Source organism: Lissotriton vulgaris, chromosome 4_1 (genome assembly GCF_964263255.1).
Source record: "Lissotriton vulgaris chromosome 4_1, aLisVul1.2, whole genome shotgun sequence".
NCBI classification, from domain to species: Eukaryota; Metazoa; Chordata; class Amphibia; order Caudata; family Salamandridae; genus Lissotriton; species Lissotriton vulgaris.
This window is the reverse complement of record NC_141691.1, coordinates 1,759,156,336-1,759,179,968: the sequence shown is the minus strand read 5'-3', so window position 1 is coordinate 1,759,179,968 and position 23,633 is coordinate 1,759,156,336. Positions and strand designations below refer to the sequence as shown.

Below are 23,633 nucleotides of genomic sequence, written 5' to 3'. Positions count from 1 at the left end.
GCAGAGGCAACAGCCCCCTTTGTTTCCACCCTGCCACACTTTTCATGATGTGGCAGTGAGGAAACTCCTAATACGCTTCGCAGTCCCGCAGCGGCACCGCCAGCACATTATGGGCCTCAGACCACTGCAAGACTGCCAGGCATCATGGATCCCTGGCAGCAGCAGCGATCCCATGGTGGTCTGACCGCTCTACTTGCAATAGGGCAGTCGGACCACCAAACTTCCAAACTCATAATAAGGCTCTTTGGGCCATATGTATCAAAATGTTCTTTTGCGATTCTCAAATAGCGATTTTTTGCGATTCGCTATTTGAGAATCACAAAATGCAAATCGCAAATTGCGATTCGCAGTTAAGGAAGATCTCCCCATTCATTCCTATGGGCCTAAAGGCCCATAGAAATGCATAGGAAGACATTCTCAATTTGCGATTCTCAATTAGAGAATCGCAAATTGAGAATGCAATTTCAAGGGAGCCAAGCTGTTAAAAGGAAACCCTGTTGCACCCCTGAAATGTGCATGTGTGCACATGTGGCACACATACATGTCTACCGGCATGTATGTGCGCCACATGGCACTTTGAAAAATTCAAAAAAGTGCATTTTTCAAAGAAATCGCAAATTACCACCAACTTGAAGTTGATGGTAATTTGCAATTTCTTAAGGCAAAATTGCACTTTTTCTGTGCTTCTTACATTGCATTTAAGGAATCGCAATTTGAGATTCCTTAAATGCAATTGCAAAATAGGGAATCACAAATTGCGAATTTCGGCCTGCGATCGCAATTTGGAATAATACATATGGCCCTTAGCCTTTTGAGCTTCTGAGGTCGACACAATTAATTCCACTGAATTGTGCATTGTTAACAGGACCTTTAAGTGCTAAAACACAATCCTGTTGACACCAAAGATTCAAGTTTGTTACCTGCAAATTGTGCAGAGATGTTTGGAGAGGTAGCTTATTTTTTGGATCTAGTTTTTCTTTTTCCCCTCCTATCGCTAAGATTCTCTGCCTTCCATGAATAACTCCAGGTAGGATCAGATGTGACCTAACAAGTCTCAGGCACCTTCTAAATTTCGTGACTCCTCCCTTCTTCAAACTCCTCAAAATCCAAATATTTGAAAGGTTGGAAAAAGCTGAAATAGCAAAAGGATGTGGGTGGTATGAAGTGTACCCAAATCAAATTGATAAGGAGTAGGTGCAGTTGTAGAAAGATCTTTGGTAGCAAGGTGGCGATGACACCATAAATAAATAAAAGAGAACTGATGGGGTCAACATACCCATGGAGTCCAGGTCAATCAAGGTCATGAATAAATGAGTATGAACTTGGCTGCTCACCCCCTAGTGGATAGTTTCACTGGAGTGTTTTATGTTTTTATGTTTGTATAAGCTTTATTCGAGACAATTCTCATAAAAGCACATAAAATCAGAACAATTTCACAAATACATAGTACAGAGTAAAAATACATTAAACACAATACAGCTCATACAACATTGCAGATAAAACTATTTATACCAATACATAAAAGTTTATTAATTTATTAAAAGGAGTCCCTGATTACCTGCAATCCCCTAAGGACCGTCGTCTTATCGCCCAAGCCCAGCCCATGTATTTGGCGACACCCATGACTATCGAGTCCTGATGTGTTGTACATAGGATTCTTAGAGCCACGGAACTTTTGCGTGTCCCCAAGTTTTTGCATACCGGCGAGAGCCTATTTCCTCCTTGGATTCACATAGGCTTCACATGAAAAGAGAAAATGACCTAAGCTCTCCTCGGCACTGGAGTGGGATATACACTATATAAATTGAAGATAGGAGGCGGAAGATTATGACAAGTGCCATATCTATCGAAGAAGATTTTACTACTGAATATCGAGCATAGAATTATTCTGATATAAGTATATTGTGGACAAAATATCGAGGACCAAAATATCTAACTGTAAGTGCATATAGAGAAAGTATAGATTTTCTATTCCTAACTCCATATCTGTGCATCCTGAAGATATATATTTCGCCACGGTACACATATGTGGAGTTTAAACATAGAAAATCTATACTTAACTTTCAGTATCTCGGTTTTGATTCTTTGTCCTCGATCTTTCCATCCCATGATATTCTGTCTTCGATATTTAGGGTTCACACCGTCGTAGACGTATATTACACCTTCAAGTATAACTTTTAATAACACCTTTCCTAAACTCTAATGCTTTAGTAGTATTCTTAAAGCATGTAGTAGATGTGAGTGAATGGTGGATATGTGATGCTGGTTCATCTATAATCCCAACAACAATCTTCAGATTTAAGAGCAAGCATTCACAAATGTAAAGGGAATACCCTACCTTATACAGTCAAACTGTTTCTTCAAATCAGAAATCAGAAATTAACAGTCTGCTCCCAAGGCAGAGATTGAAGCCATCCTCCCCACCCCACCCCATTCATGTACACACCCCGCCCGGTCCTTTTACCCACCCCCCATCCCGGTATAGTTCAAAAGAACATACATTTGGAAAACATTATTTTCAGGTTCTAAACATTTATTTCATTGAGTGCACGGCGAACCATACATGCATTACAAACGTTGTAGAGGGGAATTTCTCTTCCATACATCAATATGGTTATGTTTCCGAGAGGTAACATCTCGAAGACATGGTGGCAGATTAGGAGGTCTAGATCTGCCACCGTTCCTAGCGAAGTCACATATGCACCTTGGTGGATCGAGCTGCGGAACTAAATAAGATTCCACTGGCAAGATAGCCATTATTTTCAAAACTCTAAACCACGGTTCTAACACCGACACTGAGTAATGGTAAATCTGCAATTCCTAGCAGATATGCCTTGACCATAATGCTTTAAATTAGCCCCTAAAACAGGCATTTGAAAATGCAACAGAGAGAAATTGAAAACATTTGTACAGCCTGTTCTTGCTAATCTGTGTCACATGCGCTGCCCACCATGGCTGCCTAACAAGCATTAGATGCACATTGACGCCTTTCCTACAAAGTCATAGGTCACTGTGAGCTCTTTAACGGGCAGACTTTACTCATTTCTAGATCACTCCTCTAACCCTTGGCAACAGCAATGCACTAAACTCCCCGACCTCGTTGTAAGTGCTACTTTGATATATATTTGTTTATTACGAAAGAAAAACGCCCAACCAAGTCTCCACTGGATGAACAGACAGTAGAGTTAAAAAGCTGAACTTCAGAAGATGGAGCCAATGGGCTTTCTCCATTTACCTTAAGGAGCACAATAAATTACTAGTCCAACAGAACATCTGTGATTGTTAGAAGTTCTGGCTCTAGTTCTGTGCACTCCAAGGCAGCCACTAATCAGGTGTTATGTCATGCATTGTCAAGTCATGTTATGTTATGTTATGTCTTGCTGTGCTACGCTCTGGTATTCTGTGTAATGCTGGGTCACAGTACTGGCATTTGTAGAGTGCTCGTTCACCCTCAGGAAGCATCAACATGAGCTATGACCTGACAATCAACATAATTCCTTCAGTGGAGTAGGCGGGTTATTGAGACTAGCAAAATGTCAGAGTCCAGTATTACTTTTCTCAACTTGATTTTGAGGTAAAGAGGCCCCAAGTAATTGACAGCTTCATGGACAATACTGAGAGATTGAAGCAAGGGGCTGCATCACTGTGACACTTTAGATGAGATAGCGTTAGATTATTTGAGCCTGAGTAGCAATCTAGCTGCAGTATTTGGATCTTCTGAAGCCACAACATGCCTGTTTTTGGGACGGCCTTAATAGAAATCATTTCAAAGTTGAGCCTAGGAGAGTAGTAGAAGAGGAGTTGGGAGACAGCCAAGTGGTGAGCGACTCCCAACTGAGATGATGTAGGTACTATTAAAAAGGTGAATATACAAAGCTCTATTAATGATTTTCAAGAAATGAGGCCCCTTTTACATACAAGGACCTTTACACCTGTGTCACCAAGGGGTTATAGTAAGAGTAGGTGGTCATCAGCATCAAACACAGCTGAGAAATGCAAAAGGATCAGTCACACTGACACAGCTGCCATCCACCTCCATCGTAATATCATCAACAGTGATAAGGACTCCGTGCATACCCTCTCAGATCTAATTCCTCCTTCACCCCAAAAGAGTCCTGGATAGAACCTGTTTCACTGTAATGCTGCAGTTTGTAGTCAGACAACACTCTTCAAAGGTTTTTTTGGAAATGGCCTAAATGGAGATGGGGAGAACATTCCCCCATTGCAGCAGATGCAGGTTGAGTTTCTTCAAGAATGATTTAACTTCTGCAGACTTATATTTTTGGGAACTTTACAAGTTCCTCCGAATGATTATAGATTTTAGCTGAATAAGGATCATGTGGCCGGTCAAAGATATTGTGTTTGTAGGAGCTGCCTAGTCTCAGGAGGCTGGTTGGGTGGGCTTAAAAACACACTGACGAATCTAGCCCATCTACCCTATGTCCTGAATATTTGTGGAGACAACCAGGGCAGGTGCAGATGTTTCTTCTCACACATGGACTTTTGGGTTGTGCATATTTAGGATGGTTCGAGAAGGTCAGGTTGAGCCTTATCCTTCGTGAGGGATCCCCAGTTGCTCTTTTTTGGATTGCAACAGGCAGCCTCTTGTGAAATCCCCACACATAAATGAGTTGGCACATAATACCTGTGTGCAAGCTTACTGGCAGTGGTGTAGCAAGTGTCCCATAGACCCTTAGGCAAGCAAGGGTCTTGAGCCCCCCCAAATCCAGTTGGATATCAAAAGACTGCCATCATTGGTGTTCAGTGAGCCCTCACCCCTGGTGCACCACTGATAGCCAGCCCATGTTTAATGTGGGAAATTTGTATGCACTTCTGGGCCGAGCTGAATTTGCTCAATATGGTTTTGACGTATGGGACACTGCATGTGAGGCACCACACATTGTCACCATGTTAGGGTGACCAAGCGTCCCGGATTTGCCAGAACGGTCCCTGTTTTTCACCAGCTGACCGGGCAGATTTCGAGGAATGTAGCTCATGTCCTGGTTTTTGGAGAGGGTCAACTAAAAACGGGGGGAGGTGTTTTTTTATGTTTTACAAAGCGGGGATGGTTAGCAGTTGTTTCAAGAAAGCAATTTAATTCACAGGCAAGCTACTGGGTTTAAAAATTGCATCTTATTTATGTTCTTACTGCCGGTTTTGTAATTTGCGCTGTCATTCTGCACGCTCGCTTGACGTAAAATTATGGTCCTTCTATTTTTGTTGAAATGTCCCGTTTTTTTGCTTTAAAATTCTGGTCGCACTATACCATGTGCACTCCAGCATCGGAAACCCACTCCTGTTTGCCAATGCACACTGCGACAATTATGATCCACCCCATGGGGACAGGAAACAATGCTCTTCTTTGTAAGGTGGGCGAGAACTCTGGATATGTTTTGATTTTGACGTGCAATTCGTGTTGGTTCTGTAGACCCTATGATGACGTAGTCCTCCACTTCGATCCGGTGTGGATAACATGGCGCCGCTCCGCATATTGACAAAGAAAACTGCGCCCGGGGCGCGCGAGCCGCAACATTGAACGCGCCCTGCAAGCCCGTGACTTCGCTGCCATGCACATAATTTACTCGCTCTTGTAATTACAGTGAGCCTCTCCAAGGGGTGAGCCGCTACTAATGGGACTTCCTTTTTAATTAAACCCTCAGTCAGTTGACGTTAATGGCGGGGGCTCCGCTGTGATAAAACCGGAAGAACAATAGCCTTTCTTTCTATTCTTTAAATCGTGCAGATGTGAATCAGCGGACCAACTGGCAAGGCCCAGCGCAAACAAATGACAAAGAACCGCTCCGCAGTCTCGCTGTGTGTAGTGAAAGCACGCATCCCTGGAACCCGACCTGCCAGAAAGGGGATTTCGATCAACAGCAGCAGTTTCGGCGCGGAGCAGCTATTGTGCGATAGAATCAGAGAGCACAGGAACTGTGCAGTCAATTACAAAACCAATACCAAGACAAATAGGCCGCCATCTCACCGAAAACATATCACTTCAAGAAACATAGGAAATGCGTGAAACTGGAGCCAGGGGGCTAAACGCACCATACAAGCACAGAGGTCAGTAGCTCTGCAGCCACTGGTCTCAAGCGATTCAGTGAGTTGGGGGCAGCACGATATTAAATATGAATGAATGAATGAATGAGATGGATTGTTTTGTCCACAGTACCAGCACTAGATCTGCGGTCGTAGTCAAGCATTGGCTCCTACCATAAGACTACACAACCAGTTAGGGAGCACAAAACCCAGGCCTAGCCATTTACAATAACCAAAGCTAATTGTTTGCGCAAGACAAAAAACAATAAGGTTTGTTCTATAGTTATTGTTTAAAATATAGGCTAATAAATAACCCAACACATTAAAATATTAATAAAATAACATCCTGTCTTGTGGTATGACACCCAACAATATTGGTGTATGAATATCATGTGTAACAAAAGATGTGTCTCACGTCTGTACCCATACTCGAAGCTGGCTGACTCAAATGGCTGAATGCAACTATCTTAAAATTATGCAGATGAGGAATCTAGAAAAGACAGCATAAGTAAGTAGTGCATTTTACGTAAACTGAGTATGGCAGATCTTGCAAGGACCTCTGACGACATGTGCTCAATGTTAGGAAAAAGAGCCTTTCATCGGTATGGGTACCTCTTTAGGGTTTGCAGATTCTATACCACCTACAGAGATCTCCAAAGACAGATCTCAGAAGCAGAAGTTTTATTGAGTGAAACAAATAGTCTAACTCGTTTTTCTCTAGAAATCACTGTTCATAGGTAGCTAAGGCCCAGATGCATCAAGCTAAAATCCGCTCGCAAAGGGGCAGATTCTCAGAATCTGGCCCTTTGCGACCAGTATTTTAGCATTTAGGATGCATCGTCCCAAATGCAAAAATTGCAATTTAAGAAATCGCAAAATTGCGATTACTTACATTGCTATTGCATTTAAGGAATCTCAAATTGAGATTCCTTAAATGCAATGCATTAAAGTTAAAAAATTGGCAATTTCGCTAATAGGGGGCGCAAATTACCATGAAGTTGAATTTCATGGTAATTTGGAAAAACTTTGAAAAATACACTAAAGTGCATTTTTCAAAGTTCCAATTTACACACAGACATGCCCTCAGTGTGTGTGCAAAATGTACCCATATGCTGATTTCAGGGGTGCAACAGGGTGTCCTTTTGACACCCTAGCACCCTTGAAATTGCAATCTCAATTTTCGATTCTCTAATTGAGAATCGCAAATTGAGATTGTCTTCCCATTCATTCCAATGGGCCTCTAGGCCCAAAGGAATGAATGGGGAGGTATTCCTTAATTGCGAATCGCAATTTGCGAGTCGCAATTAAGGAACTTTAAGAAATCGCTATTTTTTAAGCGAGTTCTTCATGCATGGCATTTTGCTGTTCCTTATTAGTGAATCCTTATTTTTCACTAATAAGGAATCGCAAAATGGATGCTTGATGCATCTGGGGTAAATCAGTTACACTGGATAATTGTGCAGGAACGGATCCTGTGTAGGAACGGTGCCAGGACTTTCAAGCCTTTAGGCTACATCTCATGTTACATCTTGTAGGAGTCCTTAGGCACTGCATCATGACTTTAATCATGCTGTTTTCAGTAATGTGGCAACACCACACGGCTGCTGCTTTGAACTAATGCTCCAATACGGACCTTTGGTCGAACCCACTTATGACTAATAACCCTGTAGGAAGGTAATATGCCTGCTACAAAGAGTCGGCAGAGGCGTTAAGGTATTTTCTAAGATACAGCACAGTCCTATAGAATGCCATGCTTACTTTCGATTGTGAGTGTCTTCGCTGTGAAGTATATTCCCTCAACAAAAACTCTGATGTTCAGGCAGCTTCTAAGAATTTGCTACAGATTGCACTCAACAGATTTGCAGAGCCAAAAGGCAACAGCCTACAGTGAGCCAGCCTGTAAAATGTCATGGTCATCCAGGGGCAGTCATAACTTTGTTTTGGCTATTGATTACCATCGTCCTGTGGACGTCTTAAAATATGGTATGCCTTCTGCTTTCAGCGCCTGTTTATTTCACTTAAAGTGCAGGTTAAGTCATAACGAGTCCCCCAGCACGCTTAGGGCCTGATTACGACTATGGCGATGCTGCGCTAGGTCCGCCCCACTGCCACACCGCCAAAGCCATGATCAGACCCCTCACCAGATTAGGAGTGTCCTCCTGTCTTGCGGGATTTATTTTGACGTTCCCAATGTGGTATCCTAATTCGATCTACTGCTACAGTACTTCTTGGGTGTCAGTTATTATGTCTTTAAGCCTTTCACAGTAACACGTGTTAAGAGGAGCCCTTCACACATAAGTCATTGATAACGCTTATTGTTGGAATTAAAAAATGAATGTACTCTCGTAGGCCTGTTTTGCATTATGTTAAGTTAGCATTTATAAGGCTATGTTAGTAGCATCCGCCACACCTAATGTACCCCACTGAGTTTTTCCTTATAAAACAGGCTTAAGTTAGTGTTTGCCGCTCCATTTTGTAGTTCGTAGGCCATGTTACACTGTGACTGCATTCAGCTCCAATTATCTGTATTGCTTGCTTCAGCAGAAGACTGTGTTCAGCTATTTTTTTCTTTTGTGTTCAAGGTTGGATTTCGACTTACTAATGAATGGCCCATTCTGCCCCTGCATGCCTATCCTTGTCTGTAGCCCTGCTCCCACGTTAGGAGGAGCCAAGCCCTAGCAAGGCAACCTTGGGATAGTGATAGTGTGTACCCATCTAGCAGGTGGTAGCCTATCCTTCTGTGCCTTCTTTGTTCATGCACAGCTCATGCTGGTAACTTTCCACTGGTGGCGTGGTTGGGGATTGTTGGAAGAATAATTATGTGTTACCGAGTGTTGGGGAGCCAGTCTCCTTAACCGCTATCCCTGGGAGCTGGTCAGATTGGATTCTGCGGCAGTGTATTTTACCAATAAATGATTGTTTGTATTCTCTACTATCTGACAGACTCTTCACCTGTTTGGAAGGCTATGAGGTGGTCGTAAGTGACCTGGGTGACCCTAATTGGGTATTTTCCTTCATTATCAGCTGCTTAACAGAGAAAAGGGATTTAGTAACAGATACCATTAAAGTGTCTGCACAGAGCTTCATCTAGATCTCCGCTTGCACAATGTGTAATATTTTAACTTTTATACTGGATTGCAATGCAATCAAGAGAGTGTCCAAGGATAACAAGAAATGACGTGGGGAAAGCGTGCAGCTCTTGGCAGGTCCTCTTCTTTTGACAAAAGGCACCAACTGATACCACAACAGTTCAATTTGGCAGTGGACTAGTGATCAGGTTGTTGTCCGTTTATATTAAGTTTATGCCTAAGTAGAAAACGTGCATTTTCCTTAAGGGTAGCTCCAGTCTACCCTGTCAAATAGTTTCACAGTTTGAAAGGACAGATCAAAACTGTGGGCATCCATGCCCAAAATATCACCAACAAAGCCAACTTATTAGTGCACAAGCAGAGGAACAACTTTGCTTGGTTAGTTGGGCAGAACTTGGCCAATATATTGATGCCTGAGATTATTAATGGAATGTGGCTGTGGGGTCACAACTAGTGGGGTTCCTAAACGGTTTTAGTTGACAGTAATCAATGCATGATTCAAAATTGGCATAATCACCTTATTACTTGGCCCTATTTTTGACAAGTTGGTGCCTCAAACTAAAATAATTATCTATCCAGGTGCTCTGTTATAAAGAGGACAAAGTGTTGCTAATATTTGGAAAGCAGACCTTAGTCACTTGTTTGCATAGACAAATAGTTAATAGCAATATCTTGACAGCCAGTTTAACAAAAGGCTCTAATCTATTCTGTTAATTATCATTTGTCATCCCCTTGGTCAACCAACCTCTTCTAACCAATTAAAAACCTGGAGTCATCTTAATTCCTTGAGTGACAGACTGGATCTGGTATGCCTCCAAATTCTTTCTGAGTGGCTACAAGGTTTTAAGCTGATCCAACAAATAAAAGCTTCCCCTCATGCTGGCAGACATATTTTACACCCTATTTTCTTCATGGGGATTGGTCTTCTTCAAGGCACCCACTAAATGTGCTTACCACTACTTAACATTCTTTTGTTTTCCGGTTAGGCAGAGGTTACTTTTTAAAATAATAAGTGCCAGGGCTGTTGTCAGGAGGCAGCTTGCACAAGTCAATTTCTCCTGTTAATGCCACCTAAAACAGAAACAACTACTAACCATGAAAGTTGGAGGAGGATGTGGCAAAATGGCCAGAGCTGCCAACTTCAGAGCTGGAGAGCCACATTCGAGTCTTGACTTTGGTTCAACATCCTGTGATTCTAGGCAAAAATAATTGTGTTGTAACTGTGCTCATGAAAAGCGCTAGTATTGATGATTAAGTGCTGGTGCTGAGCACCGGAAACCAATGGCTCAAATTAAGCAGTGAGGTTAGGCCCTCTGTTCTCTCAAACATGCATATTGCATATTGTATCTAAGTGACTTTTTCTTATTCATTCACAAATATCTTCAAAGCTGAAACATGATATCTTCTTAGGTAACTATGCAACTTTTATGACCTCATGTATACCCATGCTGGAGGAATTTGTTGACGTCATGGCACCAATTACCAGGGCTGGAGCTCTGAAAAACCCCTCTTGGAAGTGATGTACCGAAAGGTGCAAACAGAAAAGGCACAGACCAGAATCTTCGAGTGAGATTGGAGGCGCATCTATAGAGGGAGCAATAAACTGACATTTAATCAGTAACTGAAAGGCTCGGTGCAGGCCGTCACACCCCTAAAATGGCTATATCATTGCATCTTTTTGGCTCCAAGCTTTCCTAATGCACTGTTTGCTATTATTGATGCACTTGAACCGTGCACAAAAGTATTCAACCTCTTTCAAGATGAAGCCAAAATCATAAATAATGAATCACTCTTTGAACATCTTTCACTTCAGCCCCTCTGTCCATCTTTGTCCCTGCTGAGGTTATTCACCCGGCTTTCTCAACATCTTCCCCTCTTACTAGAATGATTTCAGCAAGACAGCCATTGTTAAGCCGTCACTAAAAAAAGTATCTTGAATCCTATTTATCATTCAAAATATCTTGTGCCATTTCATGCCCAGTTCTTGGAAACACCTCTTTCCTGACCGTTGCAGAAAATAACAGAGATTTCCAACACCCTGGACATATGTCAAAATGTGTTTCAAGCTGGGATGGATAAGTCTATGGTCTGAGAGGTGCTTGATAAAATGAAAGTGGAGTTGGTGAAGGCAATTCAATTCTCTCTATCTGTTACATTCATTACTTTTGGCCACCAGCTGTTCTTGGAATAGGCTCTCCATAATGAGGATTCTGAATAGGGTGTTCAACTTGATCTCTCCTTCCTACAAGATCACTATCAAAGCATCATCATGTTCCACTTCAAAGTCCTTCTTGAAACAAGTAAGCAAGGGAGTTCCATAAGGCTCTGTAATATCTCTACTACTGCTTTATAGCCCACCGTAGCGGGCTAGACCGGCCATTAAAAGCCCACTCTTTAACAAGGAAGCAGACCTTTAATGGCCATTATAGCCCAGGTATAGTGGCTATAAAGCTATTTGAATATTCCGTCCCCTAGAGGGCAGAATGGCCTAGTTAGAAAAACAAAGGCCTCTTGGAGCTTAGCTCCGGAGGGAGGAAAGGAAGGGTGAAGGCTGCACGTGTCCTCCTGCACGGCCCCTACCTTTCACTTTCCTGTGCTTAATAATATATTTTCAAGAGGCAGGGGAAAGAGAAAGGCCAAGGCTGTGCATTTGGACATTGAAATGTTGAGAGCAGTGGGCCTATACCAGTTCATATAGGCCTCTGCTGCTCCACTGTTTTCAATGGAGCTCTCAGCATTCCAATGTTCTAATATAGCCTTAGAGCTCGACCTAGCAGGCTCTACCGGCCGTCAAAGGCCTGCCCCAGCGTTAAAGGCCTGAGCCCAAGGCGAGGGCCTTTAACAAGAAACTGTCCGACTAGAGCTGGGTCCGAAGAAGGAGAAAGAGCGACCACCTATTAGGGAGCGCTTGACACAGAGGACTGAAAACAGAAGCTAAGAAATTGAGCGCACATTTCCCAGAGTTACAAGAAGTGAGGTACTTTCAGGTAGGTAACTTTTTTGCACAATAGAAAACTCTGTGCATAAGACAAAGAGTTTTGCAGATTTCTTTTTTTTTTTTACAGAGTGCCAATCAGTGGCCATCGATTCTTGTAAGTGTTATGAGATCGGAGGACTTCTTTAAGGTGCTTACTAGGCAGAAAACCACGTTTTGAATCTGGAGTTGAGTCAGAGAGGATTCTGACAGGCCTAGGTATGGAATGTTACAATTGTCGATCCTAGACGGAACGCAAGCCGAAGACACATTTACATGGTGATGGCGAGGCAGAAATGGGAGATTTTTCTTTAGAGAATTAGGTACTAAAAGTATGCAGATGACCCAGCTATAATCTGGGCTTGGAAAGAGAGGTGTCCTCTACTCTAGCATGACTCCTAGTTATTTGACTTTGGTTGCAGAAGAAGGTGGATTTCCCGTAGATGTGGGCCAGAGAGAGTTTTGCCTTTGCTCGATGGTGTTACCACCTAACAAAATATCAGTTTTGTGGGCATTAAGGATCAAGAAGTTAAACGCCATCCAATCCAATCCAATCCAATCAACTTTATTTGATCTAAATAATAAAAAAAGATCATAAAAGTATACACATACAAGGTAATCAATCTTTAAAAAGAAATTAATAAAATCAGCATTTTTAAAAGACCTGTAATAGCCCTTGCAAAATAACCCACAATTTGTATTGTACACAAGAATTCGAAAATGTATCTTCATGCTAAAAGCTGGAAATTGAGTAATTCATCAAGCAGCAATATTCAACCACCCAGATACAAATTAATTAATAAATAGATAACAGTTAAGAATAATATGTCTACATTGCAAAACAAAATGACTATTTAGATACATTTGACATGGTAAAACTTAATCACATGAATTTCCCCAATACCATTACAAGCTCTAATAGACAAGAGGCTAAATTCCACACATTTCTCCCTTATAACAGACGCCATCCATCGGTGGACTACCGACACGCAAGTGGTCAGCTTGGCACTGGAACAAGAAGGTCAAGGAGCGCAATCAGCTGTGTACAATTAGCATATAAAATCACAAGACAGCCAAAGCGTCTCGGGAGTGACCTCAGTTAGTAAATAGCATCAGTGAGAGAGAGGAGCCCGGTGAGACCTGGAAGTAGGCAGGGGCGATGAGCTGGGGGCTGGAGCACCCACCATGTGGGTCTGTCCTTCAAGGGAGGATGAGAGGCACACTACAGTAGGCGCCTCGAACCTGGGTTCAGCCCGGCAGCTCAAAAGCGTATTGTGATCCACTGTGTCAAACACCGTCGAAAGGTCAAGCAAAATAATGGTAGCATAAGAGATTGGGTCTAAGACAGATGTTAGTTGTTATACACAATGACCCTGCCATTATATGCCATGGTAACTCAGATATTCATATGCGTGATGCTCACATACTAACGTATTTGATACATTGTAAGGGTTCTACGTTTTTATTATGGTGCTAGTCAAGTTGACCATATTTAAGTCTCATTAGGCGCAACTGTCAGTGGTGAGAATTGTGCATGATCCCAGGAGAAACGTCATCGTGCTAGGCAGCAGTTCACTGTGTCAGACTGCTGCTCAGAGTGGCTCAGGTTTCTTAGGTTGTAAGGATGTATGGCCTCTGTTTTAGATTCATTAATCAGGTTAAAAATAGTCCACAATGAATAATTCTTGCTAGGTTTTTTTGAATAAAGCACCACACCCATGACATTTTAATTTACAAAATACACCAGTTTCTAAAGCACATTAACATGTAATGTATATAAACGAAATAAATATCAGGCAACTTCCACAATTCCACAGTTTTTAACCCTCAATAGCCAGGTCGGTTTTCTCAGTTCTCTGATACGTTAAGTACCATTCCCAGGGCACTTCTTCAATGTCAGAATGCAAAGAACCATAGTCGGGACAGTAACCTCAATGACACACTTCATTAAGACCCTAGCTATAGCTGGTGTCACTAGAATGTGCAGCAGTATCATAACTAGGACAGTATCTACATAGCCTGGTAGTTTACACAATGCCCCACTATGTAAAGAAGTATAACTAGGCCAACTTTCACAAAGCGCCAGTATGTAAAGGAAAACAGCCAGCCACGCAGTTTCAATATACTGAAACATACTAATTGGGCAATGCTGGCCTGTATAAGATATTTACATACTAGGGCGATGTGAAGAATGGTGTGGATATAGTGTTGTACATACTCGTCAAATATATAGGCTTCACAAAACCAGAGGAGGTAAAGGTCCAAAGTCATGCCAGTTCAACAGTGCACCTTCATGCTAAGCACCCTCTCACTGCCATGTCCTCGATCCTCTGCTCACCTGTAATTCGTCTCTAGTAGTCAAAACCGACGGCCTGGCATCATAGGTGGTAATCCCCTCCATGCCGAAAGTGGCTCCTTCATGAGTTGATGGTGTGTTCAGTTTAGAAGTGGAGAGCCATCCATGTCGCCGCAGCCCAAGATACCGTGTTGGCCCGTTGCTAGTACATAGGTAGTGTGCAGCTGCATCCTTCTGACAACACCTCTACTGTATTCACAACCCCAGTGCTCTACGGTGCATGGACATGTTAGGACATGTGATGAGCATGGACACACAGTGCAGGTGCCAAGAGTTGGGGGCTCGCGTGCTCTGCAGCTTAGAAGTAGCACCTCTCATTCGTAGTTGCTTCTGACATGGCTAAACCTAACACCCTGCAGGCAGCCTTGAGTTGCAGCTAACCAGTCCAGCATTTCATACAACTCACAAAGAGTTTTTAGTGCTTGCACACCTAGAGGTTGTAAATAGTTAACCTTAGAATCTATGAGCAATATTCTGTGGCTGGGAATTCAAAAGTCTTTCCAATCTTTTCCAAAAGGAAGCCCCCATCAATTATTCAAGGTTCAAGCATGACAATTACAACACATGCATCTCTCTGCATTTCCTCTAGGTCACATGCTTGGCCAATGAAGTGTAACAAAATGTTCATGAGGTGTTATCATTTCTGTGGTGGGCCTGTACGACAACGCCAAACGACCCATCACTCAAAGTGAAAATGGGTCTCCATCCGAAGAGGGGTTATTCTGTTTAACAAAAAGTTGCTGCAGGCTGCTGCAAGGGAGAATGTTTGATAAACTTGATCTGGTTAACATCCAGTTGTTGATGGCACCAAACATTCTTCAAGGATGTCAGATAGGAGTCACAAACTAGCTATTGTAGGCGCTGTGAGACATGATAGCACCAATGTTTGGTACTCAAATGTATTACAGAAGCGCCATGGACCGCTATCTCAGAAATTGACGATCATTGTCGATAATTTATGGTTTTGGAGATATAAACACTGGTGACTCTATGCAGGTACCCTGATTCAGGTTTAGGGTAACACAATGATCTTTTTACCATGCTAATCCAGGAACCAAATACCATACAACAATGTTTAAAACTGTCCCAAATCCAGCTTGATGAAATGCACCCTTTAGAAGGCAGCACAAGGCTGGTCTAAAGTCGAGCACCATTTGTTCTTTCCTGTCTTGATAATGATAGCTGCAATGGCAGCAGGAGGTATTAGTGGGCACTTTTGTCAGCAGGGGAAAGTGTGATAGAGCTGCACGCTCAGTACAACCAACATCACTGGCCCACCTCAGCTAGGGGGTGAGCTGAAAATCTTTCTGATGAAAGACACAAGTGAGGAAACTCTTACGAAACAGCCGCTTCTTGGACTCACCTATTGCTCTTCAGTGCTGGTCAGTACTAGCTCTTCTCGGAATCAGTCCTCTACAAGGGTTGTAGTCTCAGCTGCACCCATGACCCCAGTTCAAGGGCTGTTCTTTATTTGCATGGCACTCTTGTCTGTGTCTTTCAGGTGGTCATAGCATCTTTGTCAGTTTCTAAGGTCCTTTAGTTGTTCAGCATCCTCAGGATCAGTGGCAAAGTCCTGGGCCTGGCTTCACACACCCTCCCAGCTGGTAGTGCAGAGCTCTCCTTCAAATTTGAGATCAATAGAAAAGACTGGTTTCAGAAAACCAGAAATGATCTGAAATTTGAGAAAGTGGCAGGCACAAGAGACTGTCCAAATGTAGATTATCTTCAAACAGAGCAGGGAGACATTTCTTTGTTTTTGCATTTTGGGGTAATACAAGATAAGCAAAAACAAAGAAAAATGTGGTAGTAACATGGGCAAATAGACATTAAAACCTGTTGTGTTGGGTATGACTCATTTTCCAGTTTAGGTTAATTTGACCAATAGAATTTAACAAACACCAAACATGAATAAGCTTTTGTGCCCAAGTTTACCATCACTTTCTGAATGAGTGCCATAGAGTGCATAGACATAATATATCCAGTTGTCCCTGTGGACAGAGGATTTCCTCTTCAAGCTTCTATACGAAAGTAATAGTAGAAATACTAACGAAAACCTGAATTTTATGACAAGACAGTAAGCTTCACATTATGGTCATCTTCCCTGCTTTATTTCTCACAGCAGCCAGTGAAAGAACCAATACATTTATTAAACAAACAGAAAACTTCTAAAAATTGTATCACAGGCAGGTTGAGCACAACTGATGGTAGACGGCGCCTTAAATGGTCTATGATTACACCAGACTTGTTGTACAAAGACATCAAGGACAATTATACTGAGGAAATTGCTAAATGTACTCAAGAAGGGTCAGACCCATGCCAGGTCCTCAGTGCTTTTCAAAACCTATCGGACAAGGTGTCTCAGTTGATGTTCGCTCCAGCAAAGCATACAGAGACTGGGGGACCAAGATGGTTTAATCATGACTGCTCTAGGGCGTCACGTAATCTAAGGATAACCCTGGCAGCAAATCCTAGATTAAAGGAGAATATTCAACAGTGCAGGAAAGAATATAAATGTATTGTATTGGCATTTATATAGCGCACTACTTACCCGTAGGGTCCCAAGGCGCTTCGACCGCTGCGAAACCCTTCCTGGCTTTCCCTGAGAGATGGTCCCTAAATGGGTATCTCCAGGGTGAGACCAGGCATCCCCGGCGGTCTGGTGGGGCCGTTAGTGAAGATGAGGCAAGCTAATGCCCAGAGTTGCCGAGTGTGATCGCTGATCAGAGTGGGCACCGAGGCGAGAGAATTATCGAGTCCGCTGACCCTGGTCCAGAAACCTGCCGCACCGGGAATCGAACCCTGGTCCCGGGCCGTCCTCTGCTCTCGGGTCTGCCGCCTCTAACCAGTGAGCCACACTACTTCACCAAATCCGTTCATCACTAAATCCGTTATCAATAGACGCAAGGAATTTTTAAGAGAAGAGGCATGGAATGAGATTCTTGACCCCTCTATCCTGAAGTGTAGCACTAGATTCTGGGCGGTAGTAAAGAGACCTTTTTTGGTCCAGGACCCGGGGGATGGTCTGGAATGCTGCATAACAAAGGAGGAATGGGAAACACACTTCATGCAATTGTACTGTTGCACGACAAATGATAATCTTAATCTTCCTCCTTGTAATAGCAATGATACTATCAGGTTTCATAGAGGAGAGGTTATTGAGGGCATACTGGGACTTACAGTCGGGAAAGCTCCCGGTCCTGATGGAATTCCTCCAGATTTATATAAGTCTGAACCCAGTTTTTGGGCACCCATATTAGAATCGGTCTTTAACTCAGCTGATAAAATTGGCTGCCCACAATCATGGGGGGTTTCCACGATTGTCCCAGTTTTCAAGAAGGGGGATAAGGGTAGCCCTCTTTGTTATAGACCTATTTAATTAATCGACTCCATGGTTAAAATAGTGGGAAGAATCCTACTGCAGAGACTTTCTGACTGGGCGTTGGGAAATAGTATTATGTCCATTTCTCAGTATGGTTTCTGCAGTGGACGCTCTACTATTACACAGTGCCTTAACCTCTTTTTAATATTAAGCAAGTACACTGTTGCCCAAAAGGGTACTGTCCACCTCGCCTTCATGGATCTGTCATCAGCTTTCGACTGTGTTAACAGGGGAAAGCTGTGGCAGTCCATGAGGGATAAGGGTGTTGACAGTGGGATTGTCACTTTCCTCATTGATCTACATAGCAATACTAGTGCTAATGTGAGGTACTCTCAAGATCTGTGTGTAACTGGTAATTTTAACATCAGAAAGGGTGTGCGTCAAGATGTATTCTCGCCCCCTTTCTTTTTAATTTTTATATTAACGAGCTAGATAGCGTATTGCAGAATGTAAAGGCTGACTGTCCCAGAGTCGGCAGGCGGGGTATTCCAGTTCTTTTATATGCAGATGATGCGGTTTTAATTTCTAGAACCGAGAGAGGTCTTCAAGCTTTACTAAATGCTTTTAAAACATTCATGACGAACAGAGACCTCCTGGTCAACAATTCTAAATCTTTCGTTATGCAAGTTGGCCAACAACCTAGAAGGAACTTCTTATTTAAAATAGATGATGTAGCAATCCCCATTTCGAAATCATTCTTGTATCTTGGGGTCCTTTTTGATACCAAACTCAATTGGGGTCCACATCTTGACAAAAAGAAAAGGGAATTGTCAAGGGTGAATGCTACTATTTTTAACTTTGCGTCAAAACTGGGGAAAAAACCTACTAATGCAATGCTGAAACTTTACAATGCAAAATCAGTGGCAACCGCCGTTTACGGTAGTGAAATATGGGGCTATGTGGCGGGTGAACAACTACAGATTGCTGAAAACTCTTTCATGAAACGTCTCCTGTGTGTCCCAGCAGGTACATCCAACTTTGTAGTACATGAAGAGTTAGGGTCGCAATATTTATGTGATATTTTTTCTTTACGCCCGTTGACTTGCTGGTTAAAACTGTGGCTGAATCAGGACATACCACTGACTCATTTGAATGTGAGAGATTACCGGTCTCAGGATAAGGCAATGGGCACCCCCTGGTTAAAATATCTGAAATCAAACTTCTCAAGGCTCGGTCGTTTGGACTTGTTTGAGAACCCGAGTGGGACTGTAAAGGGTGATCTGGAGGTAGTTAAGCATGCCTTCCTTATGGACAGAAAGCTCAAAAGAGAAGGAGAGGAGCTCCTGAAACCCAGTGTAGGAAAATTTGCTATGCTAAAAACATGTGATATGATGGAGCCTTATTTGATGGGCTCGTTGACTTCTCATGAGAAGCTCCTGCTAACAAGGTTTAGATTAAATCTCTGTCATCGTCGGATGTTTAGACCAAAAAATGATGTTTTTAACAAACCTACTGCTCTCTGTGGCTGCGACGGAAAGTCTCCACAGGATTTGCTGCATTTTATATTTTTATGTAAATTTTATGAATACCCACGCAAACGCTATCTGGTAGATCTTTTAAAGAAACTCAATTTTAATCATATCAGACCAGCACAAATGTATTTGCAACTTTTGCACAGTGACAGTATTCTCCAAGTTACTGAATTTTTAAAATTGACTGTCAAGCTGAGAAATTGTCTGGACCAATGATGGTACCTTTGTTGATTTAATTATCTTTCTAAATGAATTCTTCATGTATGGAACTTTCTGTACTTTTCACCTTTTCACTTTATTGCTCACGTTTTATAACTACTGTGTTTTAAATGGTCCATATTGTATAGGTACTTTTATGGTTTGAATCTAAACCGAAATAAAGTCTCTTACTTACTTACTCTAAAAAACAAGCATTTGCAATGCAATAGGACTCGCATTTACACAAGACCAATTGCATTGGAAAGGGGAGTGCGGGCGGGCGGGAAGGCACGAACAGGAGTGGGGGAGGTGAGAGGGGGGGCCGAGAAGTCACGGACTGGGGGAGGGGAGGGGGGAGTCAGGGAAGAAAATAGTGTTGAAAGTAAAGGAGCCAGTAGCCATGGAAGGATACAAATGATGACATGCTCGTCATAAGGAGGGACTAACAAGCCTAAAACCAATCAGAAGGCAGCATTTAGGACCTAAGCCAATGAAAAAGATGGGCTTAGAGTGGGCAGAGCTTCCACAAAGCTTCCATGAAGCTTCCACGCTATACTGAATACTGCCTGCCTCGCACAGCGAGCTGCGCATGTGCAGCAACGCTAGGCTCGACCTAAAAAACTGTCTGATCTTGTCAAGAAGAGCTAATTAAAGTCCAGGGCAAGACAGTTAGTGCTAACAGACATTCATCACAATGATGCCGCCATCCCTTCGTGGCATCTTGTGCTTACAAATTTAGATTGCCTTACAGAAGAATCCTGAGACTCATGCACAGGGCTCCCCTTTTCTAACATGTCACTTCTTGGACTATTTTAGGTACTGCCACAAAGAAACCAGGAGCAACAGCTTTCCTGGCGTCTGACCCACACAGCACATATATTCACTGTTACACAAATATCGAGTTTTAACAACTCCTTAACATGCTGCTTGTCATCACTAAGCATGCTGGGATAGAACTCTGATTTCCATCCCACAGAATAATGTATGGCCATAATAGTTGGGTGATGATGATTGTCTTTATTGATTTCCTGGCTGTGACTGTTCAACTGTCTAGGGTTTGGCCCTCTCCTGAATTACATGCTAGAATTTATGATTAGTGTCACTTTCAGGATGGACAGAATTACAAGTGGAGTGATAAAGTGTGTACTGTTTATTACACTTGGTAATGCAGACTCTGTGGTGGGCCACTCTTTTTTGGATTTGGCAAACGCTTCCAAATTCAAGTTTACCTCTCTAAAATGAATGAGAAATTACATGAAGAGCTGGGGCTTTCTGCACTAAAGTTTACATGTAGAAGAATTTACTGAACATTATCTTCAGTACATTTTGGCAGGTTTGACTTTGTGGAATTTACCAATGGAAAATTTGTTGGAGTGCAGTGTGTACCCGAGTACTGGGATTCCCATACCATGCATAAATGGGGGTCCTCTTACAGGGATTGGAATTTACCAGCCCCCTTGTAATCAGGGGGCAATTGGGAGAAATGAATGGGCCATCATATACATACAAATACCTCGGAGGTCTGAACTGTACCAAGGAGCTATGGATAGGAACTCTCCACGGGAAAGAAGAATTGCAAATGTAAATCATATGCATAAAAGAAAATATTAGGTGGAGCTTGTTAACTTTAATGAATTTGGCAGGGAGAAGAAATGTGACTTAACCTCAAAGCAGTCATGAGCAAATTGTATAAATTCTGACTTCAACAAGTGAGCAACAAGATGCCTTCAAGATTTATGCATTCAAATTGTGAACAAATTTGTCCAGCATGATCAGTCACCACTGCAATATTTTGCAGAACTCTCACCTTGTCGCAGAACACCTTGATTTGGCAGTAAGCTCTGTGGATTGGTTTGTTGCTGCGATTATTGTAGCTGTAGGTGTCAATCTGTATCATCAGAGGCAGCCCCTTCACCCCTTTCTGAGAGGAGAAATCCGTGCTCAGGCAGTTCACTGTGATGAAAATCTGCAAAACAAGGGAAATGGTTTCTAAAATAGAAATTACAGATGTAGCTATTCTAAATAATTTAGTTCGCTGAAAGTATACGTTTGCATTTGCATGCCAACAAAACAGATGAGAGTGCCACTGTAGTTCAATGGAGTGGTCCTACTATAAATAAGCAAAAGATAGGTGTAATAAAGGGAAAATATGTAGAAACCCTTTACTCGGATGGTATAGGAGAACTATTAAGGTATTGCTGTTTCACTGGTGCCAGGGTCTTGCCCGTTGTCAGCACCCAAGGCTATCTCAGTTGAGTAGAACACATGTCTCCTGCAGAGCTGGGTGGTCTGTGAGTTTGCTGATAGGCTGCTGTGCTCTAAATCTAAACTTACCTACAGGAGGAAGGCCCTCCAATGTTGTTCCCTATGCTACTTTTCTTCTTTCTGAGGGGTCTCTATCAGGAGATGCTATCGGCCCCTCTATACTCCCAGTCCCTTCTCTCTCCCAGAAACCCAAGTGAGGATTTCCGAGGAATAATATTTTCATTTTTTGATTTTTTTAAATTCAAGATGGCCATCACAGTATTGAAGTTTATAACTTTTCCCAAGCAAATATGGACTCTTAAGTATTTCCAGTTCCATTGGCCTATATAAGGAAGGAGGTGATTAATTCCTTCTGTCGCAATGATAAGTGCAGACCTGTTGTCTTCTTCCAGCACTACTGATTGAATGGCAGTTCTCGTCAGGGGTTTTGCCAGTTCTCTTCCTACTCTTTTTCATTCTGGATTATCCTGCTCCTCCAATCATCTCCTAGATCCCTCTTAGAATTCTTCTAGAAGGATCTCTTCTTCTCCAGCGGTATCTCCAGCATTGAGTCCTGGTCAGCAATGGGCAGCGTTCCATTCCAGGACTTCTGTGTCCTCTAGATTTTTTTTGCCTTTAGGATTTTTCCTCCATTCGAGACCTTTTCTGTGAGGAACTTCTGCTTAGCTGCAACCTAGTGCCATCAGCAACATGGCTGCTATAAGTGGTCGCCCTCACCTCTGCCAGGCTAAGACTGTGAAAACTTGGGGCCCTGGACCCAGTCGCAGCCAAACATTCTCCATCAGGCATCAGCTTCATGACAACTACAAAATACTGTGCAGTAGTATATTTTACTATATCAAATAAAAAATGCAACATTATGAAATTACTCATTGAACTATACTTTAATGAATAACACTATACTGATTTCCAATCTTAAGAAAACAAAACCAATGCCAAGCCATGGAGTATGCTTCTTAGGCTGAATGCTTAAACATCTTGGTTTACAGGAAGATGTGTGCTTCGGATCTTGCATTCACAATCGTGTACAAAGTCAAAGAATCAAATCCAGTGCTGTCCTGCAAATTACTGTGTAATACAGCTCTCACACTAATGCAACATGGAAGAAGGACTACAACTGCACTGCTCCACACCAGAAGTCACTAGAGAATAACATACATCTTCAAATGTTGCAATTTTTAATGTCCAGCAGAGAACATACTTATTATTTCGAAAAACACTGAAAAGCGTATGGTGCATACAGCATCGCTGTCCGACAAGAAATTCTTACTTACCCTGAGACCACTCTGTGCCCGAGTCCTACAGTGCCACCAACGGTTGCAGAAGAAAGAAAGAAAAAACACAACAGTTGTGGGTGTAGTATGAAGGATTAATGGGACCCACCAGGCACGCTCTTACAAGACACTGTGGCTGAGTGGAAATTGAACAGTAAATGCGTCAGGCACCATGATGCTAGTTTCCTATTCAACGTCCAATCAGCCTTTGTAGGAAGAAAAATACACCATTGGCACCCTCGTAGCCCTATCACCAAATCCTAATTGATCAGAGTAGCATTTCACAAAATGCCATGAACTTGATACACAGCCCATTCAACCAATAACAGTCCTTGACAATTATATGAAAGCCAATGGCTAAAGGAGGCTGACCCAAAGCCCAATCTATGTGTACTACATCTTATAAACATTTCTTAATTATTGGTAATACAAGGACAGCTAAAGTTGTCTGTAGGTGAGACTTGAAAACCATTATATTCTGAAGGAGACATGTACATTCTTCTTGTCAACTAAGAATAAGGTAATTTTGTCGGGAAGGCCACTGTGCAGTAATACATTAAAGGAAGTGTTGACACAATGTACCTAGG

General features: G+C 42.4%; 1 protein-coding gene across 2 annotated transcripts in view; it reads right to left on the bottom strand.

Annotated features, from left to right (window-relative positions):
- Nucleotides 1-23,633, bottom strand: part of GRHL2 (grainyhead like transcription factor 2) — a 452,715-nt gene that overhangs the window by 77,198 nt on the left and 351,884 nt on the right. For both annotated transcript variants that reach the window (XM_086966065.1, XM_086966066.1), the window contains exon 9: nt 21,315-21,473. In XM_086966065.1, the coding sequence (XP_086822191.1) occupies nt 21,315-21,473 (159 nt within the window). The remainder of the gene's footprint in view (nt 1-21,314; nt 21,474-23,633) is intronic.